Source organism: Microcaecilia unicolor, chromosome 2 (genome assembly GCF_901765095.1).
Source record: "Microcaecilia unicolor chromosome 2, aMicUni1.1, whole genome shotgun sequence".
In the NCBI taxonomy this organism is placed as follows: Eukaryota; Metazoa; Chordata; class Amphibia; order Gymnophiona; family Siphonopidae; genus Microcaecilia; species Microcaecilia unicolor.
Window position 1 is genome coordinate 260,667,287 of NC_044032.1, and position 14,865 is coordinate 260,682,151.

A 14,865-nucleotide genomic window follows, 5' to 3' on the forward strand; every position below is an offset into this window, starting at 1 on the left:
AAGAAGGGCTGGGGTTCTATTCCAGGTACTTCCTTGTGGAAAAGAAAACAGGGGGGATGCGTCCCATCCTAGACCTAAGGGCCCTGAACAAATATCTCGTAAAAGAAAAGTTCAGGATGCTTTCCCTGGGCACCCTTCTCCCCATGATTCAGCAAAACGATTGGCTATGCTCTCTGGACTTGAAGGATGCCTACACACACATCCCGATACTGCCAGCTCACAGACAGTATCTGCGATTTCAGCTGGGCACACGCCACTTCCAGTACTGTGTGCTACCCTTTGGGCTCGCCTCTGCGCCCAGGGTGTTCACAAAGTGCCTAGCTGTGGTAGCAGCGGCGCTTCGCAGGCTGGGGGTGCACGTGTTCCCATATCTCGACGATTGGCTGGTGAAGAACACATCCGAGGCAGGAGCCCTGCAGTCCATGCAGATGACTATTCGCCTCCTGGAGCTACTGGGGTTTGTGATAAATTACCCAAAGTCCCATCTTCTCCCAGTGCAGAAACTCGAATTCATCGGAGCCCTGCTGGATTCTCGGACGGCTCGCGCCTATCTCCCAGAGGCGAGGGCCAACAACTTGTTGTCCCTCGTCTCGCGGGTGCGAGCGTCCCAGCAGATCACAGCTCGGCAGATGTTGAGATTGCTGGGCCACATGGCCTCCACAGTTCATGTGACTCCCATGGCCCGCCTTCACATGAGATCTGCTCAATGGACCCTAGCCTCCCAGTGGTATCAGGCCGCCGGGGGTCTAGAGGACGTGATCCACCTGTCCACGAGTTTTCTCGAATCCCTGTATTGGTGGACGATTTGCTCCAATTTGACTCTGGGACGTCCCTTCCAAATTCCTCAGCCACAAAAAGTGCTGACCACGGATGCGTCTCTCCTGGGATGGGGAGCTCATGTCGATGGGCTTCACACCCAAGGAAGGTGGTCCCTCCAAGAAAGCGATCTACAGATCAATCTTCTGGAGTTGCGAGCGATCTGGAACGCTCTGAAGGCTTTCAGAGATCGGCTGTCCCACCAAATTATCCAAATTCAGACAGACAATCAGGTTGCCATGTACTATGTCAACAAGCAGGGGGGCACCGGATCTCGCCCCCTGTGTCAGGAAGCCGTCAGCATGTGGCTCTGGGCTCGCCGTCAAGGCATGGTGCTCCAAGCCACATATCTGGCAGGCGTAAACAACAGTCTGGCCGACAGGTTGAGCAGGATTATGCAACCTCACGAGTGGTCGCTCAATTCCCGTGTGGTGCGACAGATCTTCCAGGCGTGGGGCACCCCCCTGGTGGATCTCTTCGCATCTCAAGTGAACCACAAGGTCCCTCAGTTCTGTTCCAGGCTTCAGGCTCACGGCAGACTGGCGTCGGATGCCTTCCTCCTGGATTGGGGGGAAGGTCTGCTGTATGCTTATCCTCCCATTCCTCTGGTGGGGAAGACTTTGTTGAAACTCAAGCAAGACCGAGGCACCATGATTCTGATTGCTCCCTTTTGGCCGCGTCAGATCTGGTTCCCTCTTCTTCTGGAGTTATCCTCCGAAGAACCGTGGAGATTGGAGTGTTTTCCGACCCTCATCACGCAGGACGAAGGGGCTCTGCTGCATCCCAACCTCCAGTCCCTGGCTCTCACGGCCTGGATGTTGAGGGCGTAGACTTTGCCTCTTTGGGTCTGCCAGAGGGTGTCTCCCGCATCTTGCTTGCTTCCAGGAAAGACTCCACTAAGAGAAGTTACTTCTTTCATTGGAGGAGGTTTGCCGTCTGGTGTGACAGCAAGGCCCTAGATCCTCGCTCTTGTCCTACACAGACCCTGCTTGAATACCTTCTCCACTTGTCTGAGTCTGGTCTGAAGACCAACTCCGTAAGGGTTCACCTTAGTGCAATCAGTGCATACCATTACCAAGTGGAAGGTAAGCCGATCTCAGGACAGCCTTTAGTTGTTCGCTTCATGAGAGGTTTGCTTTTGTCAAAGCCCCCTGTCAAGCCTCCTACAGTGTCATGGGATCTCAATGTCGTTCTCACCCAGCTGATGAAACCTCCTTTCGAGCCACTGAATTCCTGCCATCCGAAGTACTTGACCTGGAAGGTCATTTTCTTGGTGGCAGTTACCTCGGCTCGTAGAGTCAGTGAGCTTCAGGCCCTGGTAGCCCAGGCCCCTTACACCAAATTTCATCACAACAGAGTAGTCCTCCGCACTCACCCTAAGTTTCTGCCAAAGGTTGTGTCGGAGTTCCATCTGAACCAGTCAATTGTCTTGCCAACATTCTTTCCCCGTCCTCATTCCTGCCCTGCTGAACGTCAGCTGCACACATTGGACTGCAAGAGAGCATTGGCCTTCTATCTGGAGCGGACACAGCCCCACAGACAGTCCGCCCAATTGTTTGTTTCTTTTGATCCCAACAAGAGGGGAGTGGCTGTAGGGAAACGCACCATATCCAATTGGCTAGCAGATTGCATTTCCTTCACTTACGCCCAGGCTGGGCTGGCTCTTGAGGGTCATGTCACGGCTCATAATGTTAGAGCCATGGCAGCGTCGGTAGCCCACTTGAAGTCAGCCACCATGGAGGAAATTTGCAAAGCTGCGACGTGGTCATCTGTCCACACATTCACATCTCATTACTGCCTGCAGCAGGATACCCGACGTGACAGTCGGTTCGGGCAGTCAGTTCTTCAGAACCTGTTTGGGCTTTAGGATCCAACTCCACCCCCCGAGGGCCCTGTTTGTTCTGTTCCAGGCTACACTCTCAGTTAGTTGGTAAATTTTTTAGGTCAATCTCAGTTATGTCCTCGCCGTTGCGAGGCCCAATTGACCAATGTTGTTGTTTTGAGTGAGCCTGGGGGCTAGGGATACCCCATCAGTGAGAACAAGCAGCCTGCTTGTCCTCGGAGAAAGCGAATGCTACATACCTGTAGAAGGTATTCTCCGAGGACAGCAGGCTGATTGTTCTCACCAACCCGCCCGCCTCCCCTTTGGAGTTGTGTCTTCCCTTGAAGTGTATTGTCTTGCTACATACTGGACTGGCCGGCTCGAGCCGGTTTCGGGCGGGAAGACGGCCGCGCATGCGCGGTGCGCGCGGGCGCGCGAGGGCTAGCAAAGGACTTTGCTAGTGAAGTTTCCGATTGGAGGGGCTGCCGTGGACGTCACCCATCAGTGAGAACAATCAGCCTGCTGTCCTCGGAGAATACCTTCTACAGGTATGTAGCATTCGCTTTATCTGGCTGCGCAATTGAGGATAATATTGGATTGGGATGTAGCACAGGGAAAGGCGGGGGTAGTAATTGAACAGGAGTTTTCTGGGTTGCAACCCCTGGGTACGTTGCTCTGGGATTCACAGGGAGGAAGGGAGGGGGGAGGAGGAGGAGTAGCTAATCCCTTTTTGAGTCATTTGCTAAAAGTTTGGCAGGAGGCTAGAAAGCGGTGGGGAGGGGGGGTCAGGGTTTCTACGTTGGCTTCTCTGAATTGGGAGGGTAAGTTTAGAGTGGGGCAATGGGACAGAACCTTTTTTAGATGGGCGCAATTGGGACTAGTTAGATTTCGGGATGGCTTTCGGGGGGGCAGGTGGGCATCCTTTGAATATCTTAGGGATAGGTTTGGTTTACTGGAGGGGGATTTTTTTGCCTATATGCAAATACGGCATTTTGCTATACAGCAGGGTTGGTTGAGGGGAGATCCAATTAAAGGGGAGTATTTGGAAAATCTTTGGATGTTAGTGGGGAAACATCCAAGGCCTATATCGATCATATATAAGTATATAAGAGGATGGAAAAGGAGTAAGCATAAGTTTATGCAGGCCTGGGAACGGGATTTGGGGAAGACCTTTACGGATGAGGAATGGGAAAGGATTTGGGGGGGGGGGGGGGGGGGGTACGAGCAAGTTCAGTGTGTGTGCTAGTTCAGGAGAATGCATACAAAATAATTACCCTGTGGTATTATACGCCGGACAGACTTCATAAAATGTTTCCTCTAGTATCTGATATATGTTGGAGATGCGGGGAGGCACGGGGTTCCTTTTTGCATGTTTGGTGGGAATGTGAGGGGTTATTTTCTGTGTGGGAGTCGGTGGGTGGGGCACTTTCTGAACTGCTTCAAGTGCCTATACCTTTGTCTCCCCAAGTTTGCTTATTAGGGCTCAGCCCGATCAAGTTGCAGTGGTGGCAAGAGAGGTTGTTCCGGTGGGGACTAGCGGCAATAAAGTGTTTGATTGCAGCTACTTGGAAATCTTCTCTTCCGCCTAGCATGGATCAATGGAAGGGGAAGGTGCGGTATCTATTTCACTTGGAGAGACAAACAGCTGTAAGAAGGGATTGTTTTTGGATCCATCAAAGAGGGTGGAAACTGTTGGAGGGGAAATTATTATCTTTGGCTTAATGGGAAAGGGAGGGGGGAGTAGGGGGAGGGGGGATAAGGGGGTTGAGAGATAATGTAATCTGTTAGAAGGTTGTGAATAAGTTGCTGAAGGTTTCTATATAGGGGACTTAGGGGTTCAAACCTTCTAGTTAGGTTTGGGGAGGTATTGGCTGGGGGGGGGGGGGGATAAAAAAACTATGAAAACAAAAATCTTGAAGTTGGGTTGCTCTATTGGAAACAATGGAGGGTTTTGGAGGGGTTAAGTTGTGTTGCTTTCCCGACATATGCATCGGGCATGGCAGTATTGAATGTTTTCTTTTGTAATGTTGAATATTTCAATAAAAAATTTATTGAAACGAAAAAAAAGAGCATTTGGTTGGACGCACGCTACCGGATGTAATGTAGGGAATCCCGAGTCTTTTAAATAATCAAAAACCTCCAGGCCCACAGCTGTGTCTGGAGAGGTATACATCTGCGTAAAATAGTCCAAAAATGTTAGCTATGTTTGATGTGTTATAGGTCAATTTTCATCCCCTTTCAATATTTTAGATATTTATCTAGTGCCCTTCCAGCATTTGCTCATTTGTGCTAGTAATTTCCCTGGTTTGTTATCACATCAATAATTATACTTTTGGTGAAATAACTTTGTAGTGCACTCATGGATAAGCAAATTTGAAGCTGTTTTGAGTAGTAATCCGTCTCTTTTATCTGTGGGGTGGGGGTTGAATATAGTGGCATTTGGCCAAGGCTTATTTTTTTCTCCAAGAGCAAGATACCTTGTGTCTGGCAGATATTGTAAGAAATTGCCTCCTTGGAAGACAACTTTGGTTGTCTCCCAGAACAAGCTAGGTTGGGACACATGTTGGGAGTTCAGTGTTATATAATCAGCCCATTTTTGTGATAAAATAAGCTTGAAAATCCTTGTCCTCAAAGAAATAAGCTGGGAATCTCTACCCCACTGTACCCCTAGTGGGTGAACCTATTTCTATATCTATCCATATCATGGAATGGTTCGAGACCTCTGTTGGGCCAGTGATTGCTGAGTTAATTAGATTAAAAATCGTTTGAGATGTTAAAATGTAGTCGGTCCTGGAAAATGTTCCGTGAGCCCTTGAGAGGGGAGTATAATCTCGCTCCTTGAGGTGGAGAAGGCACCATGGATCTATTAACCCCAATGAGGAGCAAAAATATTGGCATGCCCTGTGTGGTTCCCATGTCTGCAGCACGCGTATATGTGAATCAGTCAACATGAGGTTCCGTAAGTTGTAACAATATAGAGGTTTCCATATCGAGCATCCATATATGGGTTTGTGTTTAAAAAAAAAAAAAAAAAAAAAATCATGGTCATATGCAGTGGGAGCATACCTTACCAAAAGATGAAATATGCTGTCTCCCATGGAAAGCTTTAGCAGAATGTATCTCCCTTGTGTATCTTTCAGTATAACTTTGACAGCTCAGGCAAGGTTTTTATAAATTAATACTGATACCTCTGCTCTTTTTGAGCTGATGAATAGTAAACCTCCACTCAGCCTCTGCAAAGCTTTTGGTGCTCTTGCTATATCTGCTTGGTGGTGCTTCAGTAGGGAAAGTATTTTGCTTTACTTCATGGGTGATGTGATCCCTGAGACATTCCAAGATAGAAGTCAACTTCCTAGCTTAATCATCCTATATATAAAACTCACCCTCAACGTTGTGAGGACACTGACGTCACTGTCAGTTCCTCCGGTCACTTCCTTCCGGTTCGAAGGGTTCGTGGTGGTGAAGCCACCGAAATCATTGTGTTGGGGCCCCGCCCTCGCGTCAAACGTTATGACGTCGAGGGCGAGCTATGGCATCAGTGGCTTCACAACCAACGACTCAGCACATTGAAGGTGGCGTTGGCGTGCGTTGACGAGGTCCGCAACAATGGCGGTCAGTGCCTTCACAATGCCGAAGGGGTGAGCAGGGGGGGGGGGTTCGGGAGGAAAACCTTGCTAGCGCCCGTTTCATTTGCGCCAGAAACGGGCATGTTTTACTAGTAGTATATAAAATACTCAGGGTATGCTAGATTAGGTGCCCAGCCCCCACCCAGAGGGAGAAAGCAAATAACGTACCTGGGTTCCAACCCAAAATCTTTTTAAGTTGCTGAAAAACTGAACAAACAAAACAAAGCCCTAAACATTAATAAGTGTGACCTTTGTTTTGCAGATATATAAAACCCATTAACAAAACACCTTCCTTCCCCATCCCCCCCAATCCACAGAACTTCAACCACCAAATGGTTGGCAATTCTCGCTGAAACATCACTGTGAGGAGAGGCAGCAGACTACGTTAGAAATACTTTTGGGGGGCTCCCGAAGAAGATAGTTAACTCTATTAAGTGGTAGGCAGTTCGAATATGAGCAAGTAAATGAGTTATCCATCTAGGCAGATGCAGCCCTGCTGTGAGGAATGCAGTAGTTAAGTAGCATCTGAGCTAGAGGGCCCTAGCATCTTTAATATTTCTGGGTAAGTGAATACGAAGCGTATCTTCTCCTATTTTCAGACGCTGCGGAATAATCTTGAAAAATGTGCACAGGAGTGCCATCATAACTAAGGGTGTGTCGTAGTACATTATATTGTTTAAGGATTTCAACTTTATGTATGTAGTTGTGCAGCGTCACTAACGCTCTGCAGATGTGAGTAGTTTGTTTCCCCACACACTGGCACCTAGTCCTGAATTATGCAGCCTGCCTAATGGAAAAGACTCCCCCATACTCAGGAACTGAAGTCAGTCAGGGAGTTGATGAAGGAATCAGGCAGCAAAGCTGGGATGGCAGACACACTCTTTCTTCAGATGGTTGGTTAGCAGCAGGTGGTCCCAGTCGCTCAGCAGAGCAGGTAAGCTCTCCCCAGCTGGGTAAGAGCATGCAAGCAAGTGTTGCCACAGATAACTGTGCCTTCCATCATGTGACTGGGTGATAGCAGCTCTTATGTGAACTGCCCAGCCTAACAGTCAGCTAACTATTAACTTATGGAAAGGGTCTTATACCCTTTCCTCTGGTTTGGTGCCATGCTGACTAGAATAAAGTCTGATGTTTTCCAGTGTTGTGAGGACCAAGCAACTGATTTCTTCTGACCATGAATCCCCCCAGCTCTGTAAGCGGGGTTGTTATTGAAAGTTACTTTGCTCAGACCTTGATTTGTCAGCAATGTGCCTGAGGTCTGAGAAAATATCTCTGCATAGGAACTGACACTGGCCTAAGCCTGTTACAAGAAAGGTAGGTTCATAGTGCCATGTGCAGGACCTGTTTTTGTCCCTACAGCTCCAAACGTCCAGAGCCCATGCCTTCGCGCATTGGAAAAGTTATTTCCACCAGTGTTCCAGTTCTGGGAGGAGGAGATGATCTGGCACAGTCTCTGGTATTCCCAGGACTTGGAGATTTCCTCAACAAGATCGATTCTGTAGATCTTTCAGTTTGTCTCCACATTCATTTATTAAACATTAGAGCTGTATGTGCAAGGCCAGGTAGGATATATGGCCTTTGGGGCAACTGTTTTTGCTTGACTCTGTCTACCTTAAGTGAAGTACGGTTTAGGTGCATCCCATGTGTCTAGACTGTAAGTAGAAATGTAGGCCTTCCTACTAATTTCCTTGAGTTCTCCAGACCAGTGAAGTATCCTGAGTCTTCAGCCTTCATGGAGCCCGTCGGTCACTGGTTGAGGGGACAGGGTTCTCCCCTTCTCCCTGCAAGATTCATTATTGGGTTTGTTCTTTTAGTCAAGTTGATCACAGCCTCAGGGTTGGAGACTAGTTTCATTATCCATTGGTTCATAGCCTTGTTTGTAGGAAGTAGTTTTTTTGTTTGTTTTTTTGCTTTGCTACAGCAATACTGGGTATCTGAGAACTGAACAGGACCCTATACAAGGTGATGTCATCAAACCATCTGTGTCCCTCTGCTGGTAGAGAAGCGTAAACTCATGCATCTCAACTAGTCTGAAAGGACTCAAGGAAAGAATTAGCTAAGGCCATAATTTTTTCCTTGTCAGTCTATAATACATGCAAAAACCAAACACTGCCTTTGAAAGAGAGAACCTCATCACAGCTGTCAAGTATGATGGTGAAGGCATTATGGAGCTGATCTATATCAGGATCTAGATGACTTTCCATCATTGATGTATCAGAAGATTTTAAGAGGATAATATAACAGTATCCATTAAAGGTAATGTGAAAAACTGATCAATGGTTACATGAAATGTTAGTTAGTTACTGCTGCCTAAAGAGGTGTCACCAGATGATCAGAAGCAAACGCAGGCGCTAGATGCTATTCGCGCCATACTAACGCCCACGTTTGCTACCACCCCATGATCAGAGCTCCTGAGCGCATGAAAAAATGCGCTCACAGGCTCTGATCACAAGTAGCATGCAAATGCATGCTAAACAGGTATTTTACTATTCCTCCCCAATGATCAGTGGGTAGCGTGCCAAACATTGGCACGTCATCTGCTGCGAACACTACGCTAGCTCTGAGCTGGCGTTAGGATTTGCAGATCATTGAGGAGGAATGGGGAGTCCTGCTAAGCATGCATTCTAGCAGACCCCCCACCACCACAGGAACTGTGACCCCCCCCTTCCCACCTGAAGCTGACCTCCCTCCCCCCCCCCCCCGCCTGACACAGGTTCACAGCACACTAGAGATCCAGTGGATTTCCAGCCCCCCTAACCCCCCCCCCCCCCCCACACCCCAAAATAAAAACTCTGGTGGTCTCCCAATGTATCCCAGGATGCTCTGGGCAGGGCTGGGTGCCACCATTTTCAAGGCAGCACAGGAAGAGGAAGGAGTGTACTACTTCCTCCTCCAAAACTCAGGTATGGGGGGGGGGGGGGGTGAGGAACGGGACCGCTAGACCACCAGGTTGGGGGGGGGGGGGGCTTGTGTTTGGGGCTCACTGGGCCACCAGGGCTTTTATTTTGGGGTGCGAGGGGGGTTAGGGGGGCTGGAGATCCACTATTTTGGGGTGGGGGTTCTGGGGGTGGCACTAGGCCACCAGGGCCTTGCATTGCAGGGGGGGTCTGGGAGTTCTACAGACCCCTATCCCCTGTGTTTGACAGGTCTGGGCTTTTGACAGTCCGGACCTATCAGACACGTTTGGGAGGATTGTGCCTGAGCACATACTCGGGCACAATCCTCCCACAGTTTTACTCTGTGATCAGAGATAATAGCGTAAATTTGCATGCTATTACCTCTGATCGTAGGGGCAGTAAAACCCGCGCTGTTCTAGCGCTGTTTGGAACCGGTTGGGGCTTTTGATCATCTGCCCATGAATGAGGGTTACATATACTTTTTCTCACCAAGGATATTTATTGTTGAATCTTTGTTGAATAAAATATATCACTTTTTGTGAGATTGTTAGGATCTGTTCAGCAAAATGTTTTGCTAGCAGTGTATGTTCTTCTGTCTTGATCCCATGCTGGTTGAAGCTGTTGTCAATCTGTGCACCCCTCTTTCTTGATTATTCTGGTCTTCCATTGTAGCACTGGAAGAGCTGCAGGCTCTAGAGTCAGAGGCACAAGAAAGGAAGTTTCCTGAGAATGGGCTGCTCCAGCAGCTGCGGAGCACAATTGGAGAGGCCGAGGCATGTATGTCTGAGACTCTGGCACTGATATGCAACAAGAAGCCCACCCGGTAAGAAATGTCACATATGCTGCTCCTGCTTCACATACCATTAAATCTAAAATATATTGAATCGGTTTACAATTAAAAATGTAAGAAAAAGGGAGAGAGTAGAATCAAAGGGAGGCCTAGGGTTGCAAGAAATGTTTGCAAAAACATTACAATAAAAACATAAGAGTAGCCATACTCTGTCAGACCAGTGGTCCATCTAGCCCAGTATCCTGTTTTTCAAACAGTGGCCAAGCCAGGTCACAAGTACCTGGCAGAAACCCAATTAGCAGCAACATTCCATGCTACCAATCCTGGGACAAGCAGCGACTTCCCCATGTCAGTCTCAATAGCAGACTATGGACTTTTCCTCCAGGAATTTGTCCAAACATAACAGTAAAACAGAAAAGGAGGGTAGGTAGCATATATTTGACAACTATAAGATGAAACAAGACACCGCTGGAGGTTGCATAGTCTTAAAATTTAAAATGACCCTGGAGAGGCCTGTTTTGTGCTTATTCTCTTGCGCTTTGATGAGTTTGTCTTCCATTACAGGATCCATTCTGCTAAGCTGACAGTAAATGAGCTCCGGTCCTTCCTGGAACAGATTAGCTCTCTACCCTGCCTCATTCAACAGCTCTCAGATGTTAAGGTGAGGGATGTCAACTGATTGGTCTCTTCAGGGGTATCCTTTCTTTGAGGAGGTGGACATGATGGTGTATGATGTAGTATAAGCCAAAGAATGCCAAAGGACACATGGCCAGTGGGCTTCTGAGATCTCATTGAAGTGAAATGAGTCATGACATTGGGTACATACTTGTGTAGCCCCTAAAATAAAGGCCAGTACAGATAAATGGGCTATATTCCCCTTCCAGCAGGTACAGTCAGAGAAAAAGAGCTGACGTCATCCCTTTCTAGGGTGCTGGTGCTGCCTTATCCTATATAATAAAACTCACCCTCAATGTTCTGAAGCCACTGACGTCACTTCCTTCAAGACGGGTTCGAAGGGTTCGTGGTGGTGAAGCCACCGAAATTGCCAAGTCTCGGGGCCCCGCCCTCGCGTCAAACGTGATGACGTTGAGGGTGGAGCAATGGCGTCACACACCGAGGGCGGAGCAATGGCGTACGGTGCGTTCAGGAGGTGCGGAGCAATGGCGTCAGAATGACAAAGGGGTCGGCAGGTAGGGAGGGAGGGAGAAGGGGGGGAGGTGTTGGGGAGGAAAACCTTGCTAGCGCCCGTTTCATTTGCTCCAGAAACGGGCCTCTTTTACTAGTAGTATATAGTTTATTAAAATTTACTAGACTACTCTAGCTACCTATGTACCATGTTTCCCTGAAAATAAGACACTGTCTTATATTTATTTTTCCTCCCCAAAACGCGCTAGGTCTTATTTTCGGGGGGATGTCTTATTTTCTGGGAAACATCGGTCGCCCCCCAACCCGAGGTCGCCTGGCCCCCCCTCCGTCGCTCCCGGAACTAACCTGAAGCTCCTTTCACCTTCGCAAATTCGGATTCGGAGCAGCAAGCAGCAGCAGGGCAGACCTCTCCTTCCTTCCGTGCCCCGCCCTCGCCTGATGTTATGTTATGTCAGGCGAGGGCGGGACACGGAAGGAAGGAGAGGTCTGCCATGCTACTGCTCCGAATCCGGCTTGCGAAGGTGAAAGGAGCTTCAGGTTAGTTCCGGGAGCGATGGAGGGGGCGACCTCGGGGGGGGGGGGGGGGGGGGACCTCGGGTGGCTCTCGGCGGCCCTGCTTAAAAAAAAAGTTTGGTAGGTCTTACTTTTGGGGGGATGTCTTATATTTTAAATTTGCAGGAAAACCCCGGTAGGTCTTATTTTCGGGGAAACACGGTAGAACAGAGTGGTGTACAGACTAAAAACCAATTTGAAAGAGAAGAAATCCATTCAATGACAGGAAAGAGAGAGAAACACACACAATGAAAAGCAAAACATATACAAGAGAAATAAACTCCAATTTAGTAATAACAAGGAGAGAGGGGGACACACAAAGGCAAATAAGGCAGACATGAGAAAAATAAAATATAGATGCAAAAAAAAAAAATAGAGATATAAAAGAAAAATAAAAAGTAAAGAATATAAAAGGGTCTCTACACTCTGACTGGTGGCCCTAGTCAGTCTGTCTCCCCAAAAGCTCGTCTACATAGCTAGACCTTAAGATTTGCTTTAAAGATCTTATTTGATAATTCACTATGGAGAGAGATGGGAAGATTGTTCATATGTGGGGAGAAATAAAAAACGCACAGCGTCTGGTTGATTCAAGAAGGTGTGTAAGTTTAAGACCTGGCAAAACTAAACGGTAGCCGTTTATTGAACAGAGAACCCTAACTAGTGATTAAAAAAATGGTAAGACGGGAAAGATAATCAGGAATACCTATCCTAAGGGCCTTAAATGTCAGGAGCACAGTTTTGTAAGTGATCAGATATTCGACGGGTAACCAATGTTCCTTAGCGTCCCTCCGGACCGGACCAGGATTGGACTGTTGGGTTGTGCCCGCCTACCAGCAGGTGGAGACTGAGAAAAACTCTGACTCTAGAGAGCCAATAGGAGCCCTGGCCATGTGACCTTAGCCTCAGTATTTTCTCAGTCTCTCAGCAGGTAGGAAGTGAGCCCATTAGTCTCTCTCTCTCTTTTTCTCTATAAGATATTACAGATATATTTATAATACTTCTTCTGTGCCTGGAATCGTAATTAGAGGCTTGACAGGGTTTCTTTTCTTTCTTTGACAGCCTCTGGGGTGTTAAACTCGGGTGTCTCGAGTCCACCCCCCTTCCTCCCCATCTCCCTGGCTTAGCAGGGAAGGGCCGTCCCTTTCTCTGGAAAGGTGTACCGTCTTTGGGAGAGGCAGCCACTTTTAATAGGCAGCTGTTTTTAAAGAATTAAATCAAGTAAAAGAAAATTAAAATAATTAATTCAATTGAAAGGAATTTAAAGGAAGTAGTTTTTGCTTTCCCCAGGCTTATAATGAGCAGGTAGCTCTTCTATCTTATTCTGTTTGAATAATCTTTATTTTCTTTTCTGGCGGAGCTATTTAAAAAAAAAAGAAAAAAAAAGTGATAAGTCAGCGTCTGTGACTTTAATCGGCGTTTTTTTTTTGTTATCTTCATTATTTTTCCTCTGCTATCCGGCGTTGTTAGCGGCGGTAGTTGTAAAAAAAAAATAAGAGGCGCGAACTGTTAAGCGCGTGTCGACGGGTAACCAATGATGTTGCTTCAGTAAAGGTGTAATATGATCGGAGTGTCAGATGTGACAAAGTAACTTCATGGCTGTGTTTTGAAGAGTGTATAATTTCTCAGGGACCTTCCAGGCTGGTCAAGACACTTGGGTTATGCACGCCTACCAGCAGAGGGAGACTGAGAACACTAAACTTTGAACCCTGTATATGTAACCTGTGCAGAACCCTAACGAGCCAGTATTTCTTAGTCTCCAGCAGAGGGTAGACATTCAGCCTGTCCAGTCTGGTAGGCCCTAGGGCGGTGATGGCGAACCTATGGCACGCGTGCCGTCGCTGGTCCGCCCATGCTCCCTCCCTCTGAACACCAGTTTGCCGCCTCCCGCCCTCCCTCCAAGCCAACAAGCATCAGGCCGCCCACCCGTCCTCCCTCCCTCCCAGCACCAGGAACCCCCCTCCTCCTATGAAATTTAAAAAGCGTACCGTCCTCGGGATTAAGGCAGCGAAGCGCGTGTTCTTCGATCGGCGCGCCTTCGGCCTTCCTTTTCTCTCAAGCTCTGGTCCCGCTTATGAGGGGCGGGATCAGAGCTTGAGAGACAGAAAGGTAGGCCGAAGGCGTGCCGATCGAAGAACACGCGCTTCGCTGCCGCTGCACTCTGCCTTAATCCGGAGGACGGTACGCTTTTTAAATTTCACAGGAGGAGGGGGGTTCCTGGTGCTGGGAGGGAGGGAGGACGGGTGGGGCGGCCTGATGCTTGTTGGGTTGGAGGGAGGGAGGCTTGGTGCTGTGTGCTGCTGGGTGGGAGGGAGGCCTGCTGCTGCTGGGTGGGAGGAAGGCCTGATGTTGGGTGCTGGGTGGGAGGGCGGCAGGCCTGGTGGGTGGGTGGGTGGGAGGGAGGGAGGCCTGATGTTGGGTGCTGGGTGGGAGGGAGGCAGGCCTGGTGCTGGGTGGGAGGGAGGGAGGCTGGGTGCTGCTGGGAGGGAGGGCGGCAGGCCTGATGTTGGGTGCTGGGTGGGAGGGCGGCAGGCCTGGTGCTGGGTGGTGCTGGGAGGGAGGGCTGCCTGGTGCTGGGAGGGCGGGCAGGGGGAGAGGAGGGTGGCTGGACATGGGTGGCTGGAGGGGAGAGGAGGGTTGCTGGACATGGATGGAGGGCAAGAAATGAAGAAGAAAGGAGGAAAGTAAAGAAATAAATGGGAAGGAAGCCCTGGAAACTGAGTTAAGAGAACAGATAGCAGCAGAATCAGACTGGACCAATATGGATAGAAAAACAAAATCACCAGACAACAAAGGTAGAAAAAAAATCATTTTATTTTCATTTTAGTGTTTGGAATATGTCCAATTTGAGAATTTACATCTGCTGTCTTATTTTGCACTGGGTTATACTGGAGCTGTAACAGCTTACAGAAGTGATTTATAATGAAAAAAAATCATGTTGTTTTTTCCTCCTATACTAGTATATTTTCAATGATGTCTGTTTATATGCGCCATGGCTGGTGTAGGGGGTGTGGCTATCATAGGGGTGGAGTCATATTTGGTAACCCCGCCCATAATGAGTACTGGCACTTTGCGATAAATCGATTTTGGGTTGTTGTTTGGGCACTCAGTCTCTGAAAGGTTCGCCATCACTGCCCTAGGGGTTTCTTGGGGTGTATTTCTTTGGGCTTTGGTAAAATAAATAAATAAATAAAACCCTGTACTTGGCTTAAAGCTCCA

The 14,865-nt window shown here is 48.3% G+C and overlaps 1 protein-coding gene across 5 annotated transcripts in view; it reads left to right on the forward strand.

The window, feature by feature from the left end:
* The window catches only part of KDM5C (lysine demethylase 5C), a 187,140-nt gene that overhangs the window by 102,735 nt on the left and 69,540 nt on the right, over positions 1–14,865 (forward strand). For all 5 annotated transcript variants that reach the window (XM_030194032.1, XM_030194031.1, XM_030194034.1 and 2 more), the window contains 2 exons: positions 9,834–9,984; positions 10,516–10,612. In XM_030194032.1, coding sequence (XP_030049892.1) covers positions 9,834–9,984; positions 10,516–10,612 — 248 coding nt within the window. The remainder of the gene's footprint in view (positions 1–9,833; positions 9,985–10,515; positions 10,613–14,865) is intronic.